The sequence below is a fragment of the Leuciscus leuciscus genome (assembly GCF_965113295.1).
Source record: "Leuciscus leuciscus genome assembly, chromosome: 14".
NCBI classification, from domain to species: Eukaryota; Metazoa; Chordata; class Actinopteri; order Cypriniformes; family Leuciscidae; genus Leuciscus; species Leuciscus leuciscus.
The window spans coordinates 6,966,410-6,993,744 of NC_138738.1; the positions used below are offsets into that span (position 1 = coordinate 6,966,410).

The window sequence follows — 27,335 nt, forward strand, 5'->3', positions numbered from 1 at the left end:
TTAGTTTGACCTCCTAAGATGTGGTAGAAGAAATATTTCTGAAACATATGCACACCTTGCAAAAAACAAAAAAAAAAAACACCTTTGTTAAAAAAAAATGTATTAAAAAAAAACTCACTTCCAGGAAGACTAAAGTATATTCCAGTCTAACAGGGTACAGCTATTCATTGAGTCAAAATAAGATGGCTCGAACAAAACCATGTTCTTCATTTTAACTCAAAGGGTATCCTCTGTGAATGTGATGAATGCATCTTGTCTTGAGCTTTAAAACAAAATTAAAGTGTAATGTGGAGGAAGAGAGAGAGAACAGGGAACTAATGGTTTCGGGGGAAAGTAGCTGTGAATCAATAATTCAATATGAGTTCCTGTTATTGCCAACATGATGCAACAGGTTCACAACACAGTCATGGGGAGTTATGTACACATTACTGTGTGTTCATTTACACTTTAATCAATAGATTGTCCCAATATAACCTGTTATCTGCAGCTGGTCATACAATAGTTGATCCAGTCTCTTGCATTTCCTGTGGAAAATCAAATAGAAATATTTCAGCTGGAAATATACGTTTTCCAAAAATATACAGTAGTTTTAGTATGATGGAAAATAATCATGTATGATTTTCAGAACAATGAAACAGAAATTGTTATAGCAAGGTTTATAGTCAAATTCTGTAATGGTGGGGGTTTTGTGTGTGTGTGTGGGGGGGGGGGGGGGGGGGGATACAAATACTTGCAATTTCATGTGAGAGCCAGTAGATGTCAGTCTTTAGCTTAGAATGAGAAAGAGTCCTGGAAAACTTTAGTGATTTATGAGTGAGTGAAAGATTTTCTCTACCGTTTTCTTTTGTTTTTATAATGGAAAATGTTCGATTGTAGAATTAAAAAATCTACCATTTCAGTGTAAATGCCATTAAAGTTGCTGCCTTAAATTTTTAAGTACTATCAACCTGGATGTTTAAGTAATTTCAACTTAAATTACATTAATCTGACTTTAAATTTTTTTTAAAAATGGCTTAACTTATTTTGGTGAGTTAACGCAATGTAAAACACATGTTGTCAACTTATTGGTAATATCATTTTTTACAGTGAACTGTGATGAGTTCATTTGAAAAAGTTATAAGTACAAGAAGGAAAGTAGTTGTTTTAGTTATAATCCGATTTATTTTCAGCATCTCTCACAATAAATATATTAGCATACAGTACAGGTCAAAAGTTTGGAAACATTACAATTTTTAATGTTTTTGAAAGAAGTCTCTTATGTTTGGTAACACTACATTCATTAACATGAACTATTAATGAACTGCACTTCTACAGCATTTATTAATCTTTGTTAATTTCATCATTTACTAATACATAATTAAAATCAAAAGTTGTATTTGGTAACATTAGTTAATGCACAGTGAAGTAACATGAACAAACAATTAAAAAAAGATTAACAAATACAGTTACAATTGCTCGTGGTTCATGTTAGTTAATACACGTTAAGAAATTCAACCTTATTGTAAAGTGTTACCCAACATTTTAGAAATTTAATTAAAAAAAAAAAAAAAAAATCAAACAAGCGAGAAACAATCTTTTAGTGAAAAAATAAAATGTTGATTCAATTGTATATGCTATGCGTGACCTGGAATAAGAGCTAGAAATACTAAAAGTAGTGTAATATATTGCATGAGTAATACTATTGCACTATATTACAATTCTTCTTAAGTTTTGTAATAAAGCAGCTTTGCTTTGTTAGCTCTGTATGATGAACAAACTGAAATTTAAATTATTCAGTGATTATGAATTGGCTTAAAAACTGGGGGTCCAGAACTTATTTTCCATGAACATGGCAGATTTCAAAACCTGTTTTATCATTCATTTTGTATATTTATTAATTCATTAATTCATTTATAAGTTTGTTTGTTTACTTATTTAGATGAAATATTCCTTCGATGTCCACATAATATGATCGTTTTGCATACTGGCCCCAAACTAATGAGATGAATTAACATATTCATATGACAAGTGTATGTGCTCTGACTGTGAAGAGGTGGAAGAGCTGCTCTCCACATTAAGATGTCTGCTAGGCAACTAAATGTTAATTACTCTTATGGGCAATCATTGCAATGATAACACTGCGGATATCACTCAAAGATTATTGTTTTCAAGCACCTGCTTCATTCTGAGTGCTAAGAGAAACTGAGAGAGAACGGATGGAGATAAAGCAACATCCTGAACAATAGCAGGCACACTCTTATGAATATGATTATCTAGATAAAATGAATATTTTAATAATAATAATAAAAAAAGACATAATAGTAACCATAATATTAACAATAGATTTTTTACATTTTCTGAAGAAAATGTGAGTGCTTGCCACCATGATGCTATAGGTGGTTGCCAGGGTGTTGCTATGTAATTATTATTACAACATTTTTTTTTTAGCTGCTTACTATATGAGGTAGTGAAAGTATTTGCTGAGTGCTGGCTGCATGCAGGTTCAAAAAAGAGAACCAGTGTGGCTAAACCCTGACACGCTTTGATGATAGAAGTGTCAGACATGGTATTTAAATGTTTACCAGTGTCATATGAAACAACAGGGCAGGCCGTATCTCTCAGTGATGGCTGCTTCATGGTCTCAGAACATGGAGAAGAGAGAGGATCCTTCAGAAGGTTCTGAGAGAATAGAGAACATCTGAAGGCATCTTTGATTTGTATTTCTCGTCTCTCACTGTGAGTGTTACTGAGAATACAATGTGATGGCGTCTCAGACCGTAGTGCATCATTCCTTCTCAAGGATCTCAAGGGAAACACTGCACCCCCGCAGAGAGCTTCTGTCAGAAACACCTTGGCTTTGATTCAATAAAGATGATTCTAAATCATGTGTTAATATGTCACATTTGATATCCACATCCAAGACGGTGTATATAGTTCGTCTTAAAGGGATTTCAGCATTTCACTAAAATATAAAGTAGCTTTTATACTCACCTTGTAAACAGCATGCTTCCATTGTGAGTCAAGTTATTTTTTTCCTATACACTCTTAAGAAAAATGGTTCTAAACAGTATCAAATTAGGGTTCTTCAGCTTGTAACAATAGCAGAACCCTTTCTGGTGCTATGTAGAACCCTTTTTATAAGGTTCCATAAAGAACCATGCTTTGAAAGTGCTATAGGACCTTAATGGTGTTATAAATAACCTTTTCAACAATATTTATTTTCATTAATATTAGTATCTTCATATTACTATTATTAACATTATTTTTATATATTATGTATTAATATTGTTTTTAAGTCTTACATCTGCCTGGTCTTATGTCTTGTTGCCTCTATTTGGGTTTTTCATTTAAAAAAGAAATCAGCATGTTGTGTCAACTATAGGTATAGGTAAATACTTTAATTTTTTATTGACATGGCAGATTGTAGCAAAAATTACAGTACTCTATAATAACAGTTGTTAGCTGAATACATTAATAGATAACAATTAACATAGATATAGATGACACGATATAGATGTAATCAGTTTCAGTCAAAGTCAAAGTTCCAGTGAAATATCTTCACAATCCTCTGTCTTTACGTCCTTCATGAGTGTATTCTGAGTGGCAGTTTCTCTCTGCAGATGATGAGGTTATGATACGTGACAGCATCTGAAATAAACAATTCAGTTTAGAGTTACATTGTGTCTCTTCCATTTGATTATGCACAATTCTGTTCATGAAGGCCAATATTAGCAAAAATCGACAGTATGAGCCCTTTACCATGTTAAAAGGAAAAAATGTATATAAAGTTATGATAGCTATGCCTAAACATACCCAGTCACAAATAAACATTAAAGTCACAATTTACAAAAAATCTAACAATATGAATCCATATCAATATGGATCCATAAATTCCATATCTCTGTTACTTACTTTGTGGAGAAGAGGAGATGAGTATCCTTAACTGAACAGAGCTGCTCACACTTACATGTTCGTTAAACTAAAATGAGAAAAAGACATGATAGGAAATGACTGTTACAATTTTTACAGTTATAATTTATAGACATTTTAAGAATGAAATAATTTACCTGTTGAGAGTATGTGTCACGGCTCCACCAGATCTACAGACTCCACCCACTCGTTCACTCTCCCCTGATTACCTCGTCACCTGTTCACTATATATATTCACTTGCACCACTCTTCATTGTCTGATCTCGTCTTTCCATGGACACACAGACTCTACCTTGATCCTTACCTGTTCCACTTTCCTGCCATCCTCGTCTTCTGATCCTGTTCCACGAACCTGCTATCATCGTCAGTGACTCTCATCCACGTCTGCCATCAGCCTCGTTCCGTCCTCTACCTGTGAAGGACAATACTGTTATTCATCAGCTAAGTTCCATTCAACTATCTTCATTGTGTTCAACTCACCATTTACATCTGCTGGTTTCCGTGCTTCTGTTCATAATAAACTTCAGTTACTTTATACTCACCTGTCTGCTTCATCACTCTCCGTGACAGTATGTTGACAGTCTGTGTATAGCTGAACAACATCTACAAAGTTACAACGCTCAAAGTGCAAAGCAAAGGAAGATATTTGCTTTTAAAGAAATCGTTTTTCAGGACTACAACAAATGGCTGATATAGGGACTATATTCCTCCTGGGTTAGTGACATCACCAACCCTAAAATTTACATAAACCCCACCCCCAGAACATGATTTATAGATAATCAAGACAGAAAAAGGAGACAAGCTCCGCCCTCTGTGCTGGGAGCAGCAGCTCATTTGCATTTAAAGGGACAGACACAAAACGGTGCATTTTTGCTCGCCCTCAAAAAGTGACAAATTTAACATGCTATAAAAATATCTGTGGGGTATTTTAAGCTAAAACTTCACATACACACTCTGGGGACATCAGAGATTTATTTTACATCTTGTGAAAAGGGCTTCATACCACCCCTTTAAAGAACCATCTTTTATTAGAGTGTAGGTTTTAATCGCTATTTCAAACGGTTCAGCACTAATAGGCTAAATTACAAGTCAAGATGGTGTATTTTCGGCAAACAGACGCTAAGGTAGTAACAGAGAGGTAACGGCAACAGTAGCTTTCCATTGCAATCAGTTTCGTTTGGTATGTGGATAGAAGTATCTAGACCAGGCATTCTCAACCCTGGTCCTGGAGGGCCACTGTCCTGCAGAGTTTAGGTCCAACCTTGATCAAACACACCTGCCTGTAGCTTTCCAGTAATCCTGAAAGGCTTAATTAGCTTAATTAGCTGGCTCAGGTGTGTTTGATCAAGGTTGGACCTAAACTCTGCAGGACAGTGGCCCTCCAGGACCAGGGTTGAGAATGCCTGATCTAGACCTTCAGAGCAGTGCCATGACAGGTATGAAAGTGAGGCTGTTTTCAATAGCATCCGCTGTAAAAGCCGGATTAAGATCCTACATCACTTATAATTTTTAATCACTTATGTTTTCTGGGGGGTTTTATCTACTGAAATTTCTTGGAAAGATTTGCGGTGTTTCATCTGCAGAACAATGTAAAAACACATTAAATAGTAGGCTACTACAACCCACTGAAGAAATGTAGGCCTAAGCTAAGTCACAGCCTCGCTTTCATTGATCATTCCCCTTAAAAGATGGCGCTACTGTGAATAAGGTCTATTTAAAGGGATAGTTCACTCAAAAATGACATTTTTATCATCACTTGCTCTTAAGTTGTTCTAAACCTGTATGAGTTTATTTCTTCTGTTGAACACAAAAAAATAAATTTTGAAGAATGTTGGTAATCAAACAGTTGACGAATGGCATGGCTACCGTTGACTTCTATAGCAGGAAAGAAAGAAAAATAGCCTACTATGGAAGTCAATGGCTACCTACCGCCAACTGTGTGCTTAGTTACCAACATTCTTTAAAATATATATATCTTTGTGTTCAACTGAAGAAAGACACTCAGATTTGGGACAACATGAGGGTGAGTAAATGAAAAGATTTTTGGGTGAACTGTCCCTTTAAGTAGCCTAATGCCATTATCACTTGCATATCATACCATATATATATATAGCCTACTATCTAATAATAATAATAAATTAATTCTAATCATAATAATAAACTGTTTTAGATATTGTATTTATACCGTGCTAATAATGACGATTTTCGTTTCGCCAGATGAACCTCTTGCGCCCTGAAATTACCTTTACATGTTTAATTTTTACTATTAATATTATTATTATAAAAAATAATTAAAAAGGCGAAATTCCTTTATTATAGTTGGCCCCTCGGTAGTCATTGTCTAATTCGGACGGTGTGTAGTGTACATTCACAGGCTGGTCGGCTGAGAGTGCTATAGTATAGGCAGCGCTTACATCTTCCGAGCCATAGGCGGATATAAGCCTCTCTCGGGTGATGATACACACTCTGCAGGGAGAGGGTTTTTTTCGACGAGGAAAAACATTCTCTGTCAAATCGTCACATGGGGTCAATCGCTTCCTGCATCGCGACTGAACTACTTCGTTTTTGCCGCTTGGATCGTATAGTGTTATTATTTCGTTAAGATCACCGTTCCTCGCGCGCCGCCGATGTCACATATTTCATTGCGATGATAAGCAAAGTTAAAAATGCCATGTCCTCGCTGGTGGGCGGAATTATCCCGCACGGCCACCACCATCAGCAGCAACAGCACGGATCCGCGCAGAACGGCGGCACGGACGGGCTCCCGCCGCGCTTCCCCTACAGCCGCCCCGAGTTTCTGGACCTGACCCCGGAGCTGCTGCAGTACTCCACCGAACACGCGTCCAGACCGGTCATCACGCTCAAGAGAGACAGCAGGCTGCAGTGGCGAACGGGATACGCGGAGTGAGTCGTGTTTTTGTATGTCTAAGATGCGCATAGGCTATGAATTGTTGTTTTAAAATGATACGGTTGAAGTGACGTCATTACTGAGGAAGGTTATATGTCACGCCTAACCAAGGGCAATGGCTCATCATCATCATCATCATCATCCTCTAAGCGCTCTAGAGTCAGCTGGAATGTTGGAATGTTTTCACTGAAATGTGTCGTAACTGCTCTGATGATGACGCAGCTTACAGTTCACATGAATTCATCATTGCATTTAAATATGAAAAATGCTGCATATGTCAGGTTATACACGTATAGCTTTACTAATGGATATCCTATAGTAGTCATTGAATGCATCTTTACCACAGGACAGTGAGTACTGGTATACAGTGAGTAGGGAATTCTCGCTACCTGTGCATCTGAGACAAGATGCAGCTTTAAAAACCTGCAGCTACCTAATTTCCAGGCCTAAAAGAGTCATGGAAATGAATAAGAACATAAAGGAATTTCTCTAGTTAATGCTCAGCTTCAGGGCTGCTGTCTTGGGAGACACCTGGGAACATTGTCCTGAGCTCCATTGATGCATTAGGGCATCATATTGGTGCATTCAAGTCATGTCAGAATGATATGGTATATTTAAAGGGATAGTTCACCCAAAAATGATAAGTAGATATTTTGAAGAATGTGGGTAAACAAACAGTTGACAGTTGCCATTGACTTCAATTGTATGGAGGGAAAAAAATACAATGGAAGTCAATGGCTACCATCAACTGTTTGGTTACCCAGATTCTTCAAATATCTTCTGTTTAGCAGAAGAAAGAAATTCATACAGGTTTGGAACAACTTGAGGATGAGTAAATGGTGTGGGTGAGAATTTAAATTTTTGGGTTAACAATCCCTTTAAGTGTTAAGTTTGTTTAAAGTCGTAATTTCCAGGGGGGGATCTTACAGGACTTACGACTTTCACAGTTGGTGGAATTAAAAACATCAATGTAATAATAAGTCATTGTGAATGTTACCTATCCACTCCTTACCTATGTTTGCTGTAAAATAAATGGTAATCTTATGAGATTTTATAGTCTATTTGATAAAAAATTCTTAGATTTATTATACATTTTAGATTTTGTTAATTATTAATTATTAACGCCTTTATAATTATTAATTTTAATTTTGTTAATATTTAATATAAAAATTTTAATAATCATGAAATTAATATAAACAAAACAGAAAAATACTAATAAATTTTTTTTTAAATATAAACAAAAATGTTGCAGTAACATCACACATTGGTACAGGTGAAGGATGTTAGTGATGGGTGATAAAGGACTTTTTTTTATGAAACATTTCTAGTAAAAATACAACTGCATTATCAGTGTATACATTTAAGGAACTGGAGCGTATTTTATTTTGTAAAATTCATCATTTACAAGCAAATAGAAAAGTCATGGAAATGTATTGGTAAAAAGGGATGGGAATCCTGACTTTCATCAGGCGTGATCTGTTGACTGAATATCAAGACCATACTTGCACTAAGTGGCCCAAGATCAAAGCCAGTGAGATGATGCAGTCTTGAGTCATGCCATCAAATTAATGATTATAATGTTAGGTGGTTTTGGAAAAATTTTCATATTTCTGTGACTCAGACCTATAGAGACCCAGTGTGAAGAAGAGTTGGAGAGAAAACAGGCACTGATACTGAAATATGCCCAGTTAGCCTCTGGCTATTTCATCTATTATTAACTACAGTACAAGAGAAGAACTTTGTCTGGGGCTGCGTGATGACAGAATTTGAAACTGAGCATATTCTCTTAAGCGTGGAAACAAAAATCCTTTTTAGCTGTTCGCTTTAGCATTTGCTCACATACACAGGCTAAAAAACAGGTTAAAGTTTTTATAGTTCTTAATTTTCAATAAGTCAACATGAAACAGTCTTCACAATCCATTTTACAGTACTTCTAACATGATGTATTGAGTAAAATGTGCTACTAGTAAAACACAAAAAGAGAAGATTGTATAGTTGCTGTTTTCCATGCAATTACAGGTAATTGAAGACTAAAGCTTTCAAGCTGTGAGGAGGATGCAAAAGCACCATACAAGTATCATGGAGGTGTTCCATATGTCGTGTGTGACATGTTCTGAAGACAGACCAAATACACCAAAAGTGAAGTTAATCTTCATTGATAATCTTTTCCTGCAGTGAGTTGTTAACCATATCATTGAATCATGGAGCCATATCAGTTTGATTCATAAATTAATCATTCAAATAGGTTTTGTAAATTGGAACAACCGATTCTTTAGATTCAAAATAGTCAAAATAAGGTTCCCTCCCAGTAAGGCCTGAGACGACTACAGCACACGAGAATATTTTAGAATACATTTATAGTGCTTTTGAAGTTTTATTGAAATTGCATGGAAAAAGCGGCCAGCGCAATTCTTCCGAATGTTTCCTTTTCTGCTGTGGCTGGTAGCATTAAAAAAAATTTAGTCATCTAATTTTCTTTAGGCTTTAAAGGTGCAATGCGCAACATTTCATGTTAAAAATACCCGTTTTTCTAACCCATACATGCTTAAACAATTGCCTGATGGGCTGAATGAGCCCTTCTCTGATCACTGCGATTGCCTCTATAATCCTGTACAGTAAAATAAATAAGAGGGATTCGGGACGGAATGAGCGTGCACACCTCTGGTTGCAGTTTCGCTTGTCGCCAGAGGGGGCATAGTTCTGCAAAAACTCAGAGACTTGCGCATTGCACCTTTAAGACAGGTCATAACAGGTCAGTTACATTTGAATCCGAAAATATGACTGATTGCAGCTAACTTCTAGTTCAGGGGTGTCAAACTCAGTTCCTGGAGGGCCACAGCCCTGCAGAGTTTAGCTTCAACCCTAATTAAACACACCTGATCAGCTAATCAAGTCCTTCAGGCTTATTTGAAAACTGCAGCTTCCAGTTGCATAAACATAGCCATTATGTTATGACTGTGTCTTAAGAACTAGTATGATCGACTAGAAGTAAGTTAGGGGTAATCAGTCTTACTGTTCGGTGTCAAATTAGACCAATCTACGTTTTTATGTTACTGACTTAAAGTTATTAACAGTCTTAAAGAATAAAATTGGATGACTAACTTGTAAGACTAGTCTTAACAGTTTATGCAACTGGCCACAGGTGTGTGTGTGTGTGTTGAAGCAGGGTTGGAACAAAACTGGGTACTATACGGTTATCCGGACCACACGATGGCCTACCCCTAACCCCGCCCCTAAACCTACCCGTCACTGGGGTTAAGACCAATCATACGATGGCCTACCCCTAACCCCGCCCCTAAACCTACCTGTCACTGGGGTTAAGACCAATCATACGATGGCCTACCCCTAACCCCGCCCCTAAACCTACCCGTCACTGGGGTTAAGACCAATCATACGATGGTCTACCCCTAACCCCGCCCCTAAACCTACCCGTCACTGGGGTTAAGACCAATCAGGGATCACTATACGGACTATACGGGACTAAAAGACACACGTGTGGTCCGGATAACCGTATAGTTCCCAAAACTGTGTAGGGCTGTGGCCCCCCAGGAACTGAGTTTGACACCTGTGTTCTAGTTGGTCAGGGGTGCGTTTCCCAAAAGCATCGTTAGCCAACTATGTTCGCAAGTTCCGTCGTTATCAGCATAGTTCAACGAGTCAGTGTTTCCCGAAACCATCGTTCTAACGAATATTCGCAAACAGCATCGCAAAGTTGTGTAGTTGGAACGAAAGCTCTCGACCTGTGGTTAGAAGCATAGTTTCTAGTTTGCATGACATGTGGACTTAATAAATCCTCTTCTTGAGCAAAATAAGCAAGCTGACATTCAGTACAACCTGTGTCTTTAATTTAGAATACATACAAATGTCATTTACGTCTTTTAGTTTGTCAAGAGATTTAAAGCACCGTTTTTGAAGAGTGCGCATGTGCGAACGTGTAAGAACGAGTCTATGACTGAATCTGGAAATAAAGCAAAATAACTGAGAAAAATTAGAAATAGTCCTCAGATGTCATGTCTGTAATTTATAGCAAAACATCTAGCATTAATCCGATCTCAAACAGATTCATTAAAAGAAGTTATTATTACTCTACCACGTGCGTGACGTCATAAACCAACGTGGTTGAACGACCACTTTGCGACAGTACAGTTTCGGGAAACAGTCGTGACTAGCTAGTTGATTTCTTCAACGATGCATCGTGCTATGGTGGTTAAGCAGCAAGTTATGTCGTTGTTCGGGAAACGCACTCCAGATTAGTTCTTGTAACACAGTCTTAAGGGACAGTTCTTGCAAAAATAAAGATTCTGTCATTAATTACTAATTTATCCATGCACATCATTATCATTATTCATGTGCCCTCATGACCTTTAATCAAAAGAGCTTACCCTCCCATTTGCATCTCTTCTCTTCTCTGATGACGCTTTTATTGGCGTGAGGGCGGGGCAACCTGTCACTCACATAAGACCGACCAATAGCAAACCAAAACCATCCAATTAATTCCTCATGGTCAAATCAGGCTTTATGATTGGTCCTTTCAACAATCCTCCTTTTGAGTGTTTCCGCATCAGTCCCATTGGAGTGGCTACCAGGAAATTTTCAGGCAAAAAACGCTTAATAATCGATCTCTCAGCCCCACACAATTCCCCGTTTCCAAGCATAAACAGCCTTATTTCGCTTGAACAATTTTCTCTTAATTACCACACCATCGACCAAGCTATAACCTTGATTAAAGATGCAGGTTACGGTGCTTGGCTTGCTAAAGTCGACATCACCTCTGCTTTTAAAGTGATGCCCATTCACCCAGATGCATGGCATTTGTTCGACGTACGCTGGCAAGGAAAATTTTACTTTTCCGTCCGTTTAACTTTTGGCTGCAAAAGCGGCCCCAAAATTTTCGACATGCTATCAGAAGCCATTTGTTGGATTCTTTCCAATAACTACTCAATACCCTACATTTGTTCTTGTACAAGACACCGTTTTACTTGGATATACATGACAATAAGAAAGAAAAGATGATCATAACTTCTGTTTCATTTTGACTTTAAAACTCTGACGGCCTCTCAAAGACACATTGTTGGCTGTAGATTAATGGCAGCAATAGACTCTTCAGATTCCCCAACACACACTCATTCTCTATAAGATATTACTGAGTCATCCACTGTGGCTCATGGAGATTGGCTTTCTATGAACATGGTGCTGCCAAGCTGGCAAAGTCAGACAGATCCAGCATTCACCCACGCCACAATAGGTGAATTCCTGTCAATACACGTACGAGTTCAAGTTAACTATAATCATTGGTTCTCTGTAGGGATAGGTCGACACTAGTCATTTTTTTAGTCGTCCGACAACTAGTTCATCTAGATTTTTTCTAGTCATGTTTCAGTTTCGATATCTTGGGTGACTGTAATTAGCATGCTGACACTGCACTTTGCCTAATTTGTACGGTAAAACCTAGTCAATTAAAAAAAAAAGCCCTTTTGCATTAAGAATCTCATTGTCATTTCAGTTTGACCTAAACAGTTTGTGTGGCGCATTTCTGTGTGGATATTGAAGGATGGGTTGGTGCAAACAATATTAATCAGTCAAATAGGATACTCATTTATTTCTTTGCTTTTCATATTTCTTAATCTACTCGACAACTAATACAGGAGTCACAATTCAAGATAAACAGTGCCATAAAAAGTGCCCATTTATTCTCTATTATTAAGCGCAGTGGGTGGAGGTGAAGAATTACTCATCAGGTTTTTCGAGATATACAGTATTGAAACTGCATCTCTCTTCTGAGCTCACAGCAATGCTAAGATACAGCTATACACATTTATAAATGCAAATATTAATAGATTTTTTAAAAAGGTTATTGAAGGTTATTGCTTGAGGAAGGATATTTTATGCCAGTGTATGTTTTAAACTCAGTGTATGTTTTTATCAATCTAGGGCTCAGAACATGATTGTAACATGAAATGGTCATTTGAATGTCTTCACATGAAGACATTATGTTTATATAGTCTGGCCTGAAGCATTGCATTAATAAAACTTCTCCGATTTTCAGATCAATGATGTGATTTTCAATGATCAATGATTTAGAGTTTACTAATATAGTGCATACCATACCAGCATCAGTTTTTTAAATGCCATGTGATTAATCACTCAGTAAAATTATAAAATATTCACTGGCAAAACAGCTTATAAATGAAATATTTTATGTTTCTTGGAACATGTTTTTTTTTTAATACATAGTCAATAAAGAGAAATGATTTTTTTCCTACAGAATGGTGTAGTTCTGGGATTCCACCAGCAGGGGAAAACTGGCTCATGCTAATCAGCCAAACCTTGACCTTTTGATTATAAAATTAAATAAAATGGATAAATAAAATGACAGAGGCTTAGCATGACTCTCCTGCTCAAAAAAGAAAACCATTGTTAACCAATCACCTGAGACAGGAAGTGCTTGTTGCCACTTTAACACTAGTGGTGGTAAGCCTTGCTAATAAAGGGTTGTTTTGTGGCTTTAGCTCATTGCTCTACTCTGCATTTTCCACAGATCATGAAGTTCTGCTTTCTTTTTCTTTTGCACGCACAATGGTTGTGCTTCTCAAAGCACAATTTTCCATTTAATGTGTGTTACTTTCATTTAAAGAAATCACATTATGTTGAAACCTAATGTGGCAGAAGTAAAGAAATTGTAACTTCAGAAGAAGGAACTTGCTTCAATGAGACACTTCCTCTTTTGAGAGTAGCTACAGTGGGGCTTTGTCAGCTGATTCTAAACGAAAACCGCAGCATAAAGAAAGAAAAAAATATACGTGTATAGTATAATGATGTACTATGCTTTTATTATTATGGGTATATTGCTTAAAGGGGTCATGAATTGGCTTTTTTAATATTTTTATATTGTTGTCTGAGGTCAGCTTATGACGTTCGCTTGGTTTTTACATTCAAAAACATCAAAATGAATAAGTAATGGGCTATTTTCTACCCTGGTTTTGAGCCTAGCTCCTGAAACGCTCGGTTTTTATGGGCGTGCCGCATTGAAGACTTGGAAGTAAATGCCCACTGCTATGATTGGATAACAGTTTTGCATATTATAATGAGTTTCTTATAAAGCGTGAATCGGTGGGCGGGGCTAAACAGGCAGTGTTGAAGTAGGCGTTGATCTTCTTCTGCGGAGGCGGTGTTTGATACCCTTTGACGTCATGGATCCCCACTTTGAAAAACCTGTCGTTCGCTTTGCCTGGTGTCAATAAAAGCTTTTATTGGACTAACAAGGACGTTTTTAGTTCTGAAACTTACAGATATTCTTATAGTTTGATGACCTCTTATATGTCAAAAGCTCAAGGAAAATTTGATTTCTCAGTTCATCACCCCTTTAAAACTCTTTTGAAGTAGTATGTCTCCAACATCCCAATTTTAAGTATGCATAAAGTAAGTTGGTTGAAATGCATCTTTGCTACTTATTTCTTATTTTTACATCTTATTTTTTCCCTTAAATGGGCATATAAATATATATAGAGAGAGTATGATTTGACAGACAAATGTACATAATTACAAATAAAAGACTTGCCTGTTTTCTGCAGTTTCTGATGTTAAATCTGGTCTTAAATAATCTTCTTTTTTTTCTTTTTTTTATGCGTAGGGATTTGTAGAAGAAATATTGAATAAGGGTCACAGACTTTTGAAGAGAACCCCCTAACATTTATATAAATATCTCATCAGATCTGCTGGGTCATGACTGTGGCCTCTGAAGCATCTTACTGCTCTCAGCAGATTAGGAAGAGTATGGCTTTTTATAATCCAGATTTGGGAAATAATGGCTTTATGTTTCTCTTCATGTTAGACTGCCTGCCATCATACTAGAAATGATATTTAGCTGTATAATAGGTGTTTTCCTATTTGTACACACACACACACACATATTCTTTTTTTAATTTAGGAAAATAAATAAATGACACCAATGATTTTGTCTCTCTCTCAGGGTGATAAATGCTGGGAAGAGCATGCTGAATGAAGACCAGGCTTCCTGTGAGCTGATGTATGTCAAGAAGATAAGTAGCAAGCATCAGCGCAGCTCCATGTTACTGGAGGACGGTGGGGTAAGTTGGTCTATGACACAACATCCTGAAAACAACAGGATGCAGCCAAACAGTTTTGTGGTTGTGTCACTGTCATCATAAAAAAATTGCGTTTGAATACTGCAAGATACATTTTAATGCCAAACTCAATTCAAATCAAAAGTGAGGTGAGTCTCTAGTGCGCTTCAATTCTTGGTATCAATACTTATGAACATCTATATAAAAAAGATCCCTGATCTACTTTTGCAATGCAGTTGTTGTGGATCAGTTGAACTGGACAAAACTGGTCTCAGGTAAGATTATGAAAGATTTAGCTTGCTGAGGGACGCTCAGCTCGCTGACCCTGGCGATCCCATTGAGCTCTGGCATCTGTTGCGTTCATGTACACGACTACGGTGTTTTGGGGGCCTGAAAACGCAAACTTTTGAAAACAGGATTCAAAGTGCAGGTTTTTGAAAACGATACCATTATTGTCTCTGTGTAAACTACAAAAGCGCGAATTTGTGAAAACGGTGACGTCATGGGCACGTGTTCAGTCTATATGTGTGTAGTGTTTCTTTAATACTGATAATACAGTGTTTTTAGTTGTTTTCATGGATCTGTGTGAACGGGGATCAGTTTGACAACGTTGTCTGTATGTATGTATGCAAACAACGCAAAGAAAAAACTTTTTAGAACATCATTGTCGCGTAAATGTACCCTAAAGCAGCACGGCACAAAGCTGAATGTGCTTGTTTCCTAATGAGGATCCGAAATGGATATTAAGTCTGCTTTCTAAAACAAAGAAAAAAGCTATGGTATGAGAATGCGCAAACAGCGGGAAACTCAGTATATTCGTGCAGTGACATAAACACGCGCATCAATCGGATCTTTTACAAGATGTAATATAAGCATAGACTGGAAAAAAAGATGGACGACGCCCCTTCACTCTCTTCCATTGGTGAAAAGGGAAGCCACCAAAGTCCTAATATGGCGCTGACATCTTGTGCTGATTTGGGACCTGATTCTGCGCTTTAGTGAACGCGGGACTTGAGTCTGCGCAGTAGTGAGCGTGCAGTGAAGCCGATATCAAGGTCCTGCCCTCACTCCCGCAGAAATGGTTAGTACAAAGTTTAGCCTACTGTGTGAAATAAACAGTTATGGACATGTTGAAATTAAAGTTGAAGCTCCAATCTCCTCCTGAAAATCCCCAAAAAAGTCTGTTGGTGCCTCAGTGACTACTTCATTTAGAGGAGCTTGAATATAAGTCTCAGGTGTCCCCAGAATGTGTCTGTGAAGTTTCAGCTCAAAATAACCCACAGATAATTGATTATAGCATGTTGTAATTAGCCATTTTTAGTGGAAGGAGAAACATGCTGTTTTCGTGCATGTATCTTTAAATGCAAATGAGCTGCTGCTGCCGTAATAATGCCGTGTCGTAGTGATGACGCTGAAGCGCGGGATCGTTCACCAGCTGTGAAACGGTACGTAATGCGCAAGTTTACGATCGAATCAGAGAAAAAAATGCACAAGCGTGGTTTCTCGAGAGAGAAATCGCTACTCATAAGCAAACTTAAGACACTGCTGAGACATTACAAGTCACATCGATGTCACGTGTCTTTACGGGATTTTTACGGGTTGTGTGTGAATCTACTCTCTGATTACAGAAAATCACTGGCAGTGTGAATGAACCAAAATCAAACGAACCCGGGTCAAATCCCGGGTCACTTTATCCGTGTATTTTCCGGAATCTCTGTGTGAAAGGAGCATTTAGATGAATGCTGCTGTTAAATGCTCTGGCGAGGAGATAAACATGGCGCACTGTGTACAGATCACTTAGGACGTGTCTATGCTAATATGGCAGAGTCTATAAGCTGTCGTGGGCGGGGCCTGTGCAATGTGACATCATATTGCATAGAAACTGCAAACGGCTTATTCTGAGACATTGCTTATGATTTATGGGGATTAAAAAAAGGACTGGGTGGATCTTTACCATTATAGGGTGGTTGTGTAGACACACTGCCAACACACGTTTATGTTCAAACACCATATAAAAGTGAATTTTGCATAATAAGTCCCCTTTAAATCCACCGATAAACATCAGCTAAATTAATTGAAAAAATGACAGATTATGTGAAACTCAGTTATTGAAAACTAAATCAAAATATAGAACAGCCTCATTGCATGACTGCTTGTCTAGAATGATATATTTATAAAGCTGAAGTTTCCAATACAAGCTCACTTTCAAAAGGCCTTTTTGTCTTTGTGAACATGTTGAAGTGAAACTTCTTTCTTTTTTTCTTTTTTTTCTGTGTGAGAGTTTTGATCATGTGATGTGGTCCAGGCAGTGTTTTCACCTATCCTGGACTTATGACCTTCAAAGTGTGCGTTTGTGTTTGTATGCGGGCATAAGTCTGATCTCTCTGATCCTCATCTGCAGTCGACCCTTATGTCCCCTCCGTCTTACCTCAAAATGACACATAATCCAAAGTGGAAAGCTGTTCAAGTCTGATTGATTAAAACGTCTCCTTAGATAATATTGCATTGACAATAAGAAGGGTTGTGACATCTCTTCAAGGGAGGCTTTGGTTTTGTGCAGACTGACGTATTTCTCTCTTGATCCCTCTGTTACATTCCTCTCTCTTCGCCATTCTCACTTATTTTCAAGTATCTCATGTTTCTCCTAAAATTGCACAGAAGAAATAAAAAATGGAAATAAATGAGACAATAGTTGATCTGTATTGTTGACAGTAAAGCATACAGATTCAGAACTAGATTTACATTTAACATCTGGAGAAAATGTAAAACTTACCACCACAATTCTAGGAATACACTAAATAAATGTGTTTGGTTGCCAGGGCGTTGCTATGCACTTGTTAAAGTATTTTGAGTATTTTTTTTAGCATGTTGCTGTATGTTTGCAAGGGTGTAATGGGTAGATGCAATGGCATTTCTATGCAGTTCAAGTGTTTTTAGCAAGTTGCTATATGCTTTCCAACCCGTACAAAAAAAAGAAGTATATTCAAGTGTGCTATTAGTATGCTTTTTTAAAACTAAAAACAAGAAAGTATACTTTCAGTCTACTTTTTATGTACTTCTCAAAAATATACTGTATATACATCTCAGAAATATACTTAAAATAACACTTGACTTATACTGACAGAAAAGTACTGTATACTGACAGAAAAGTATATTTGGCCTATACTTGTACTTAATCTTTTGATGATATACTCAAAAGTATAATTAAGTATTATCCGCTGGATGAGAATGTTTTTTTTTTTTAAATGATGGCAAGGAAATAGTTAAGGTACAGTTATTTCATACAAAAATGAATAAATAGGAACATAATACTTTTTTTGCACTTTAAGTATGATGTTACTTTCATACTTTCATGAACAAAAAAAATGTGCTACAAGTATTTAAGTATAAACTATCAGTATACCTATAAGTTCATTTGTAGTATAGTTGCAGGACAAATGAAAAATGTAGTTGTAAACTAGTTGTATACACAAAGTTTACTACTCTTAGGCTGCATCCGAAATCGCATACTTCCCTACTATATAGCTGCTGAAAAACAGTATGTTACAAAAGAAGTAACATTGATATTATTAGTATACTTACTACATTAAGTATACGATTTTTTTAATTTTTTATTAAGTATACTTAAGTATAAAAATTTACTTAAGTATACTTGGAAAAAATAAATATAGTTCAAGTTAATTTGATTTGATTTGAGTTGTGGTCGGTGGCAGATAATTACTATATGGTTGCTAGTGTATGATGGGTTTCCAGGGCATTTCTATCCAGTGTTTTTTTTTTTTTATGTTGCTATATGGTTGCTAGGACATTATTTACCTCAATTTGCTCCCTATTTTATCTAATTGATGTTTACGAGACACAATTATTTTCTCTTATTATTTCTTTTGCGTAGGTGGTTTCAAACAATCAGAAATAGACTGGTATTTCCAGCAGTATTTACTCACGTCACGAGAGGTTATTAACCAGGACAGTGACTTCTGTCTCTCTTTCGCCTCTGCTTAAATCACGTGACGTTGCCCTCCCCCACTTAATACCCTTTTTCAACTCCTCTAAATCAATTACATCATCCTATCATCTGCTGTGTTGCCTGTCCGCAAGAGTCAGACAAACAGCCAGATAAAAAGATACCAAGAACACGTATTCACGTGACGTGGACCTCTTGCTCTTTAGAAACAGAGATCTAGCCACAAACATTTGCTGCTGCCAGACACAGGCTTTCCCGGCTGATCTGATGATTGAGCGGTTGTAATCTTGTCAACAGGTAATGACAGGAAATTGAGATAGGACAGTATTTCTAGAAAAGCTGTGGAAAGTGTCGAGATGCCCCCCTGTGGTTTTAATAAGGCTTTGCATGTTATTGTGACGTCTTATGTGACTCTGAAATACTTGATACTGATTGGTCCATTGTGGCATTCTACAGTCAGATGTTTTTGTAGAACCTTTTTTTTTAAATTGTGTAAATGACCTATGTCCCAGAAACCCGATTAATCTGCTAGTATTATTGATTTTAAACCACAACTTTTTTTCACTAGTCAATAACTAAAGGGGAAGCGTATAATATTTATTTATATATATATATATATTATTTTTTTGCAATGTACAGTACAGTCTCTCCTATTCCAGCATGATGTGAAGAGACATTTTTGTATGTCTCAAAAATGAAACAGTTTGGCTATTTGGAAACATTGCCCCAATTGTTTGAACTAAGAGGTCAAGGTTCAGCTAGTTGGCATGATCCAGTTTAAACCTACAGGTAGAAGCTGATACTGCAACATAATGGAGCATATTAAAAAACATTTAAATAAAGAGCATCTTTCTTAACTGACACATTCAAAAGTAGCTGATGAAATAAATAATTGTAACTAATAATTTTTAAATAATTAACTATTTGTATTATATATATATATATATATATATATATATATATATATATATATATAGTTACAGTCATTTGGACACATTGGACAAATAAATTGGATAAACACAGTAAATTAAGTTTTGTTCACTAAAATGTAAAAGTATACATATTTATATAAAATATTTAATGTAAAACATTTAGGTTGCTTTACAAAAAGGTTTCACTTGTTAACATTAGTTATCTGCATTAGTTGACATGAACTAACAGTGAACAATACTGGACAGCATCTTAGTTTATGTTAATCTCAACATTTACTAATACATGTGAGTGTCACTGTGAACTAACATGAACATGAATATTGTTATTAACTAACATTAACAAAGGTTAATAAATCGTATAAGAATATATTGTTCATTGTTAGTTCGTGTTAGTTAATGCATTAACTGATGTTAACAAAAGAAACCTTATTGTAAAGTGGCAGTATTTTAAACAATATTTGTTATAATATGTTAAATATTATCAATTAAAAATCTGTATTTCAACAGGTCAACGTGGCTCGCCCAATTGCATAAGTTTGGGGCGAAGCTACCTAATTATTTGAACAATGACATACAGTGTACAAAATTGTTTTTGCTATTCTATTTCATGCCACTAATGATGCAGAAATCACACACCTTCTCCTCTTCCTCATCCCTTCAGGACACCTCAGGCATTCCCATGCACTATTGGGGAGTGTTTGATGGACACGCTGGCTCTGGTGCTGCTCTCATGGCGTCCAAAGTTCTCCACCGTATCATCCGCGATCGGCTTTGCGATGTCGCCCATCTTCTAGAAAATCAAAACAGCCCTCCGCCTATCTGCCTGGCCAAGAACGGGAGCCCCTTCCAGGCTGAGGCGAAGAAAGGGGCCTGCCTAGATGGAGAGGACCAGGACGGGCCCCCGGATGAGCCGCGGTTCCACATGGAGAAAGACATCAGTGTGGAGAGCCTGGTCATGGGCATCATAGAGACCGCCTTCAAACAGATGGTGAGAACTGGAAAGGATAAGATAGACCTGTGATTTGAGTCTTTTTTTGCCTTTGGAGGACTAGGCGAGCCACTAAAAAAGAAAATAATTATCAATGTATTCAAAAATACCAATGTAAATAAATAAATCACTTTACAAATATTTTAAACAATTTATTTAATGGTGTTTAAATGTTTTTTAGATGTAACAAATGTTACATTTATATATAATTTTAACTGCAAAATTTGCATTTTTATAAAGCATTTGGCAACTATTTTTTATAATAATTTTTAATAATGCTATTGGACAGTTCAAACTTGTGAGCAGCCTTGTGGGAGGCCTTGCTGAGTTGCGTTAGAAGTGTGTTGAAACTTGCGGTTATGGTAAGGGCTGTGACATTTCCGAAAAACACACTCGAAGCAGTTGACCAATCACAATGCACTGGTCACAAATGTTTCCGACCCGTGGTCACGACGCAAAAATACTAATAAAATTATAATTAAAAAAATACTTTATATTAAAAAATAATAGAACTGTTTTTAAAAATAACAGTACGGGTAATGACAACCCTGTGATCTCCCAGTGTTTTACAGTATGCACAGTTTAGCATTATGTGATTAATTTACAAAACGAAATAAAACATAATGCCTTTATGCCTTAAAAATAAAGTGTTGAAAACTTGAAAACCTATTCTAGAAGACCCCCAAACAAAATGTAAGAATAAAATCATAATAGATCCCCTTTAAGACATGCATGGCATGTTTTATGCGGTAAAAATAAAAATAAAAATATATATATTATTTTGTATTGTTTTACTGTGACATTTAATTTTTTATATTTATTATTATTATTTTTTATTTTTATTTTTTTCGGCAAAGGATAGACTTCAGAATTCATGTTGTTAGATCTAACGTCCATGTGTTACTGGCACAAATAACACTGGGCATTATACATAGAATTCAGATTTTCAGAATGTGATTTTGCTGAATGTTGTGCGGATGTATGCACTGAAAACAGAAGAAAACACTGAGTCTGTGTTGTGCCACTCAACAGGACGACCTGATCGAGAAGGAGAAAGAATCTTACAGTATCTCTGGTGGCTGTTGTGCCTTGATCGCAATTCACTTGATGGGGAAACTCTATGTAGCAAACGCAGGAGACAGCAGGTAAGATGCCTTAAATTAAATGTGTGTATTATATTAGCAGGCTAACAGAACATGGTCTTTATCTTTAGATAAAAGAAGGAAATGTACAAGCAAAAAGTTAATTATACAAAATAATTCGGTTTTAAACATCGACCCTAATCTTGAAAAGATGCATTGACTTTAAAGCTGTGAACTTTCATTTTATAAGAGTTTAGCGAGTGTAATGTCATTGTTGTATTTTTTTATTATAGGCCATTGTATTACATTTGCCACAGTAAACTGATTTTTATAATGAAAGTTGGAGGAAATTGTTATTGCTTAAAATGAAAAGATTACATAAATTTGTCTCTAAGGAGAAACGGTCAAATCCATGTTAATTTTTCAAAGATGTTTCCTTGGATATTTCCAAATGACTCAATTACTGTGACAGTTACCCATCATGATCATCTTGGGGATTTTAGCAATAAATGAGAAATATCAAAATAATGCAAATCAAATACTTATATTTCTTGCTATTTACCATCCAGTGTTTCTGTAGGTTGTATAATATATAATACAATCACCTAAAATAATATTATTTCCCCACAGAGCCATAATTGTCCACAACAATGAGGCCATCCCCATGTCCAATGAATTCACACCAGAAAGTGAAAGACAGCGGCTACAGTACCTGGTACAGTACAGTCACCTGTGTTATTGTCCCAATAGAATTCCCATTGTAAATCCTGTTCATTCATTATCATGCGTGACTGCTCTATTACCATTTTAGATCTTCAGTTCTGTAACACTTCCGTCATGTTTGTGTTGCTTTTGTCTAGGGCTTCCTCAAACCGGAGCTGCTTGGGAACGAGTTTACACATATTGAATTCCCCAGACGCATCCAACACAAGGAACTCGGCAAGAAGATGCTCTACAGAGACCACACAATGACTGGCTGGTAATTAAGATTCACACATATGAGGATGAGGATGAATTATAGCAGCAGCTATTATACCAAACTATATTTTGATATATTCTGTATATATTCAAGTCTTTTACTTTATTGCATTCATAACCATTACCTGTTATTATTTCAGGGCATATAAGACAATTATAGAAGATGATCTAAAGTTCCCGTTGATTTATGGGGAGGGGAAAAAGGTAAGTGAATAATTCTATTTGACTTTTATTTAACTTGAAAAGGTTCTGTAAATGGATTTTATTTTAAGCTGCGTAACAGTAACATCTGTTACAGACCTAACATATAATCTAATGAAAGTGTCTGAAGCTTTTTCCACACAGTTTTCACAGCTATTTATTACAAAGCAGGAGTAGTGAGGTGTTGCAAATGGGAATCGCCATAATGTTCTGCCAGATGTAAGGCAGAGTAATGTCTTGTTTGATAAAGTTTGTATGTATATAAAATAACCCTTTTGCTGTAATGCCACATAAACTTCCAACTGTGTGTGTGGTTCAGGTATATCCTACGTTATGGGGACAAAATGTACCCACAAGGAAGGCAATACCAGACATTTTCTGAGGAAAACAGCTTATAAATCATACAGAATGTTTGTTTTTGAAAATCTAAAAATGCAGAAAGTTTTCTGTGATGGGTAGACTTAAGGGGGTCGCACACCGGACGCGCAGCTCGGCGGCGCGCCGCGCAGCGCCACGTCTTTTAAATTCGAACACACTATTCTCTATGAGAGTACACAAACCGGCGGCGCCTTTCGGCGTCTGTCCGCGGCGGCTCAGGAACGTGTTCAAAATCCTGCCGCGCCACAGAGCGCCATTTAAATAGTTTTATATTAAATTTACATGTGTGTGTCTCAAATCGTAGTTAATGTATATACGGACTTCACCCTGTGCTGCAATATACATTTAGTTTTATATTTATTTACAGAAATTACAGTGTGCGGCCGCCTTTAGGGTTAGGGGATTAAATATACAGTTTGTACAGTATAAAAATCATTATGTCTATGAAATGCCCCCATACAACATGAAAACCCAACTCTGTGTGTGTGTGTGTGTGTGTGTGTGTGTGTGTGTGTGTGTGTGTGTGTGTGTGTGTGTGTGTGTGTGTGTGTGTGTGTGTGTGTGTGTGTGTGTGTGTGTGTGTGTGTGTGTGTGTGTGTGTGTGTGTGTGTGTGTGTGTGTGTGTGTGTGTGTGTGTGTGCTCCGTAGGCTCGAGTCATGGCTACTATTGGAGTAACGCGTGGTTTAGGGGATCACGACTTGAAAGTGTACAACTCCAACATTCATATCAAACCCTTCCTATCCTGTTGCCCAGAAGTGAGTATATAAATGGGTATTTATGTGAAAATATTTGCAAAGTCATTTATTCTTCTTGATTTAAGTGGACAGTACACCCTCCACGAAATGTTTTTTTTTTTGTCTACATTTAAAAAATACGGCATATGAAGCATAACTGCATGAAAATAGTATAATATCATGCTCTTATCTAGGTCAAGGTGTACAACATCTCTGAGCACAAACATGGGGCTAATGATGTCCTGGTCATGGGTAGTGATGGACTGTGGGACGTTACAACTGATAGAGATGTTGCAGACGCAGTATCAACTTTCCTGTCTGGCCGTGAACCCAATGATCCCATGAGGTGAGCGTTTGATCTTTACATCATAACTAATCTGATTACAGGAAGAGCTCCTGGAGATCACTTCATTTCGCCATAATGAAGAACACACATTTTTGCCACACATTCACAAAATTTTATAATAATAAAATGCAACTAACACCACTGTTCAAAAGGTTTGAGGTTAGTAAGATTTTAATGCTTTTGAAAGAAGTCTCTTATGCTCACCGAGGCTGCATTTATTTGATCAAAAATATGGTAAAAACCGTAATATTGTGAAATATTATTACAATTTAAAATAGCTGTTTTCTATTTTAATATAACTTCAAATGTAATTTATTCCGGTGATGTAAAGCTGAATTTTCAGCATCATTACTCCAGTCTTCAGTGTCACATGATCCTTCAGAAATCATTCTGATATGAGACCCAGTCACATGTCGCACGGGTATATAGCCAACAATACATAGTATGGGTCAAAATGATCGATTTTTCAAAAATCATTAGGATATTAAGTAAAGATCATGTTCCATGAAGATATTTAGTAAATTTCCTACTGTAAATAAATAAAAAAAATATTTTTGTGAGTGAATGAAGCATAATTGCGAACATAAATGGACAACTTTAAAGGCCATTTTCTCAAAAAAAATGTTGCACCCTCAGATTCCAGATATTCAAATAGTTGTATCTCGGCCAAATATTGTCCTATGCTAACAAACCATACATCAATTGAAAGCTTATTTCGTAAGCTTTAATGTGCTATATGAATCTAAATTTCATAAAATTGTTCCATGTGACTGGTTTTATGGTCCAGGGTCAAATATATGCTGATTTGCTGCTCATGAAATGGTAGTGTGTATCAGGTGTGAATCAGGTGTGTTGTAGTACTTACACCAGCAGATGTCAGTATACAGTTTGTCATGACTAAGGCCCTCTATGGTCATTTTTAATTTACTTTAATGTTCAAATGATGATGTCATGTTTGTCATTTTATGCTTTTAAAGGTACACTCTAGCAGCACAAGACCTCCTGATGCGGTCACGTGGAGTCCTGAAGGAGCGAGGTTGGCGGCTGCCCAATGAAAGACTTGGCTCGGGTGATGACATCACCTCGTTTGTCATTCCATTGGCCGGGGCAGAGTTAGAAACATGACCAGGTTGGTCCGCCTTCACTGGACAAGCACAGCAGGACACGTCCTTGGCTCCATCCCAGAGAAAGGGCTAGGAAAACCAAGAAATCCATTTTCAATCTGTCAGATGGCTTGGATGCGAGAGACGTTAAATGCAACTTTCCCTTGTCCTCCTTCTCCTCCTCCGAGTCGTACCATGAATATCGTCAAGTCCATGTCAGGTGTGAGGTGACGTCATCAAGTGCCATTCCTCTCGCTCTCCATCTCCTTTCTGATTTGTCGAACGTTGCTCCGCAAGTCAGTACGGGACTGGAGGGCTCATAATGTTTGGGTATTCTTTAACACCAGTGGGTCATTTGAATCTGAATCTCAGCGTGGCAAAGGAATAAGCCAATACTGCTTAAACATCAACGCCCTGATGGCAAGGGAAATAAAAACGAAGCACTTTATATGTAGCAGAATCCATTTGAGCTGTAATTTAAACTGCTGATTATATTTCCTAACTGTTCTGTCTCCAAAGAATGTTTTTGTTGACTGAATTTAAAGGGATAGTTCACCCAAAAAAGAAAATTCTGTCATTAATTACTCACCCTCATGTTGGTCCAAACCCATAAGACTTTAGTTCATCTTCTGAACACAAATGAAGATCTTTTTGATGAAATCTGAAAGCTTTCTGTCCCTCCATTGACAGCTACGCAACTACCACTGTGACGCTTCAAAAAGTTCATTAAGAGATCGTAAAACTAATCCATATGAATTGAGCGGTTTAGTCCAGAATTTTCTGAAGAGACTTGATCGCTTTTTATGATGAACAGATTTAATTCAGGCATTTATTCACATATAAACATTCTTCAGAAAAGCATCAAAAGTGGTAGTTGCGTAACTGTCAATGGAGGGACAGAAAGCTCTCAGATTTCATTCAAAAAGATCTTCATTTGTTTTCCGAAGACGAAAGAAACTCGTACGGCTTTGGAACGACATGTGGGTGAGAAATTAATAACAGAATTTTCATTTTTGGGTGAACTATTGCTTTAAGGTTTTCTATAGCAAGATGCAATCAAACAACAAAAAACTGGGCATTTCCTGTGAATGCATTGTTTTTTTGTTCATCTCAGCTGTTTCGGGTTCAGTCAGGCATAGTTTTAAATGGACCCAATGCAGATGTCTATATTCTGGAACAAGTATTAATCACACTTCTGTAAAACTAGTTGAACCAAGCTCATTTTACCTACATCGGTACAAATATGTACATGTACAAATAATATGTACAAATAACCTAAAACATCATTGACATGCACCAGGCTTTCTATACCCAAATGAACTGATTGCTTGAACTGCTGAATGACCTGTTTATTTTGCTGTAGATAAAACCTAGTTTGGTCTGAAACTGTCAGTAAAGAATCGCAAATCAAACAACCATGTAGATCCAAACCTGACACTGAGAAACCTGAACTTAGTCATTGGTCTTTTTGTACACCTTGAATGTACTTTATTTCCTTTACTTGACGTCAGTGTTGTGTCTGTGTAGTATAGTACATATATAAATTGATTTCTGCCTTTCAAATGATGATTCATTGTCTAGGAGCTATCTTTGCAAATTATGTGACTAATTCTAAATAAATCTATCCTTTTTATAATGACCCTGTTGTTATGTTTTTTTGTGCTACATAAATTTGCTCTATTGTGCATGAGAAATGAGTGTTACTGGTGTTAATGGTTTATGATGTG

At 36.8% G+C, this 27,335-nt stretch overlaps 1 protein-coding gene and 2 long non-coding RNA genes across 3 annotated transcripts; 1 reads left to right on the top strand and 2 right to left on the bottom strand.

Annotated features, from left to right (window-relative positions):
• The first annotated feature begins 6,277 nt into the window (after window positions 1-6,277).
• On the top strand, window positions 6,278-27,247 carry ppm1j (protein phosphatase, Mg2+/Mn2+ dependent, 1J). Its single transcript, XM_082189630.1, has 10 exons — window positions 6,278-6,813; window positions 14,787-14,904; window positions 20,459-20,785; window positions 21,818-21,930; window positions 22,498-22,582; window positions 22,728-22,846; window positions 22,986-23,049; window positions 24,073-24,180; window positions 24,354-24,505; window positions 25,483-27,247. The coding sequence occupies exons 1-10, from the start codon at window positions 6,557-6,559 to the stop codon at window positions 25,628-25,630; spliced, it is 1,491 nt and encodes a 496-aa protein (XP_082045756.1). The 5' UTR covers window positions 6,278-6,556; the 3' UTR covers window positions 25,631-27,247.
• LOC309513697 lies at window positions 9,299-14,776 on the bottom strand. Its single transcript, XR_014211512.1, has 2 exons — window positions 11,756-14,776; window positions 9,299-11,331 (listed from the first exon to the last, which is right to left on the bottom strand). It is a non-coding gene; the product is annotated as an uncharacterized lncRNA (long non-coding RNA).
• LOC309513704 lies at window positions 16,985-20,561 on the bottom strand. The gene is made up of 2 exons (XR_014211521.1): window positions 20,434-20,561; window positions 16,985-17,545 (listed from the first exon to the last, which is right to left on the bottom strand). It is a non-coding gene; the product is annotated as an uncharacterized lncRNA (long non-coding RNA).
• Window positions 27,248-27,335: the final 88 nt, after the last annotated feature.

Excerpts from the sequence above, each read along its gene's own strand:
- ppm1j (XM_082189630.1), top strand. The coding sequence starts at position 6,557 with ATGATAAGCAAAGTTAAAAATGCCATGTCCTCGCTGGTGGGCGGAATT. Across the intron at positions 22,583-22,727 it reads GACAGCGGCTACAGTACCTG|GGCTTCCTCAAACCGGAGCT; the intron begins GTACAGTACAGT and ends GCTTTTGTCTAG. Across the intron at positions 24,181-24,353 it reads TCCTATCCTGTTGCCCAGAA|GTCAAGGTGTACAACATCTC; the intron begins GTGAGTATATAA and ends GCTCTTATCTAG.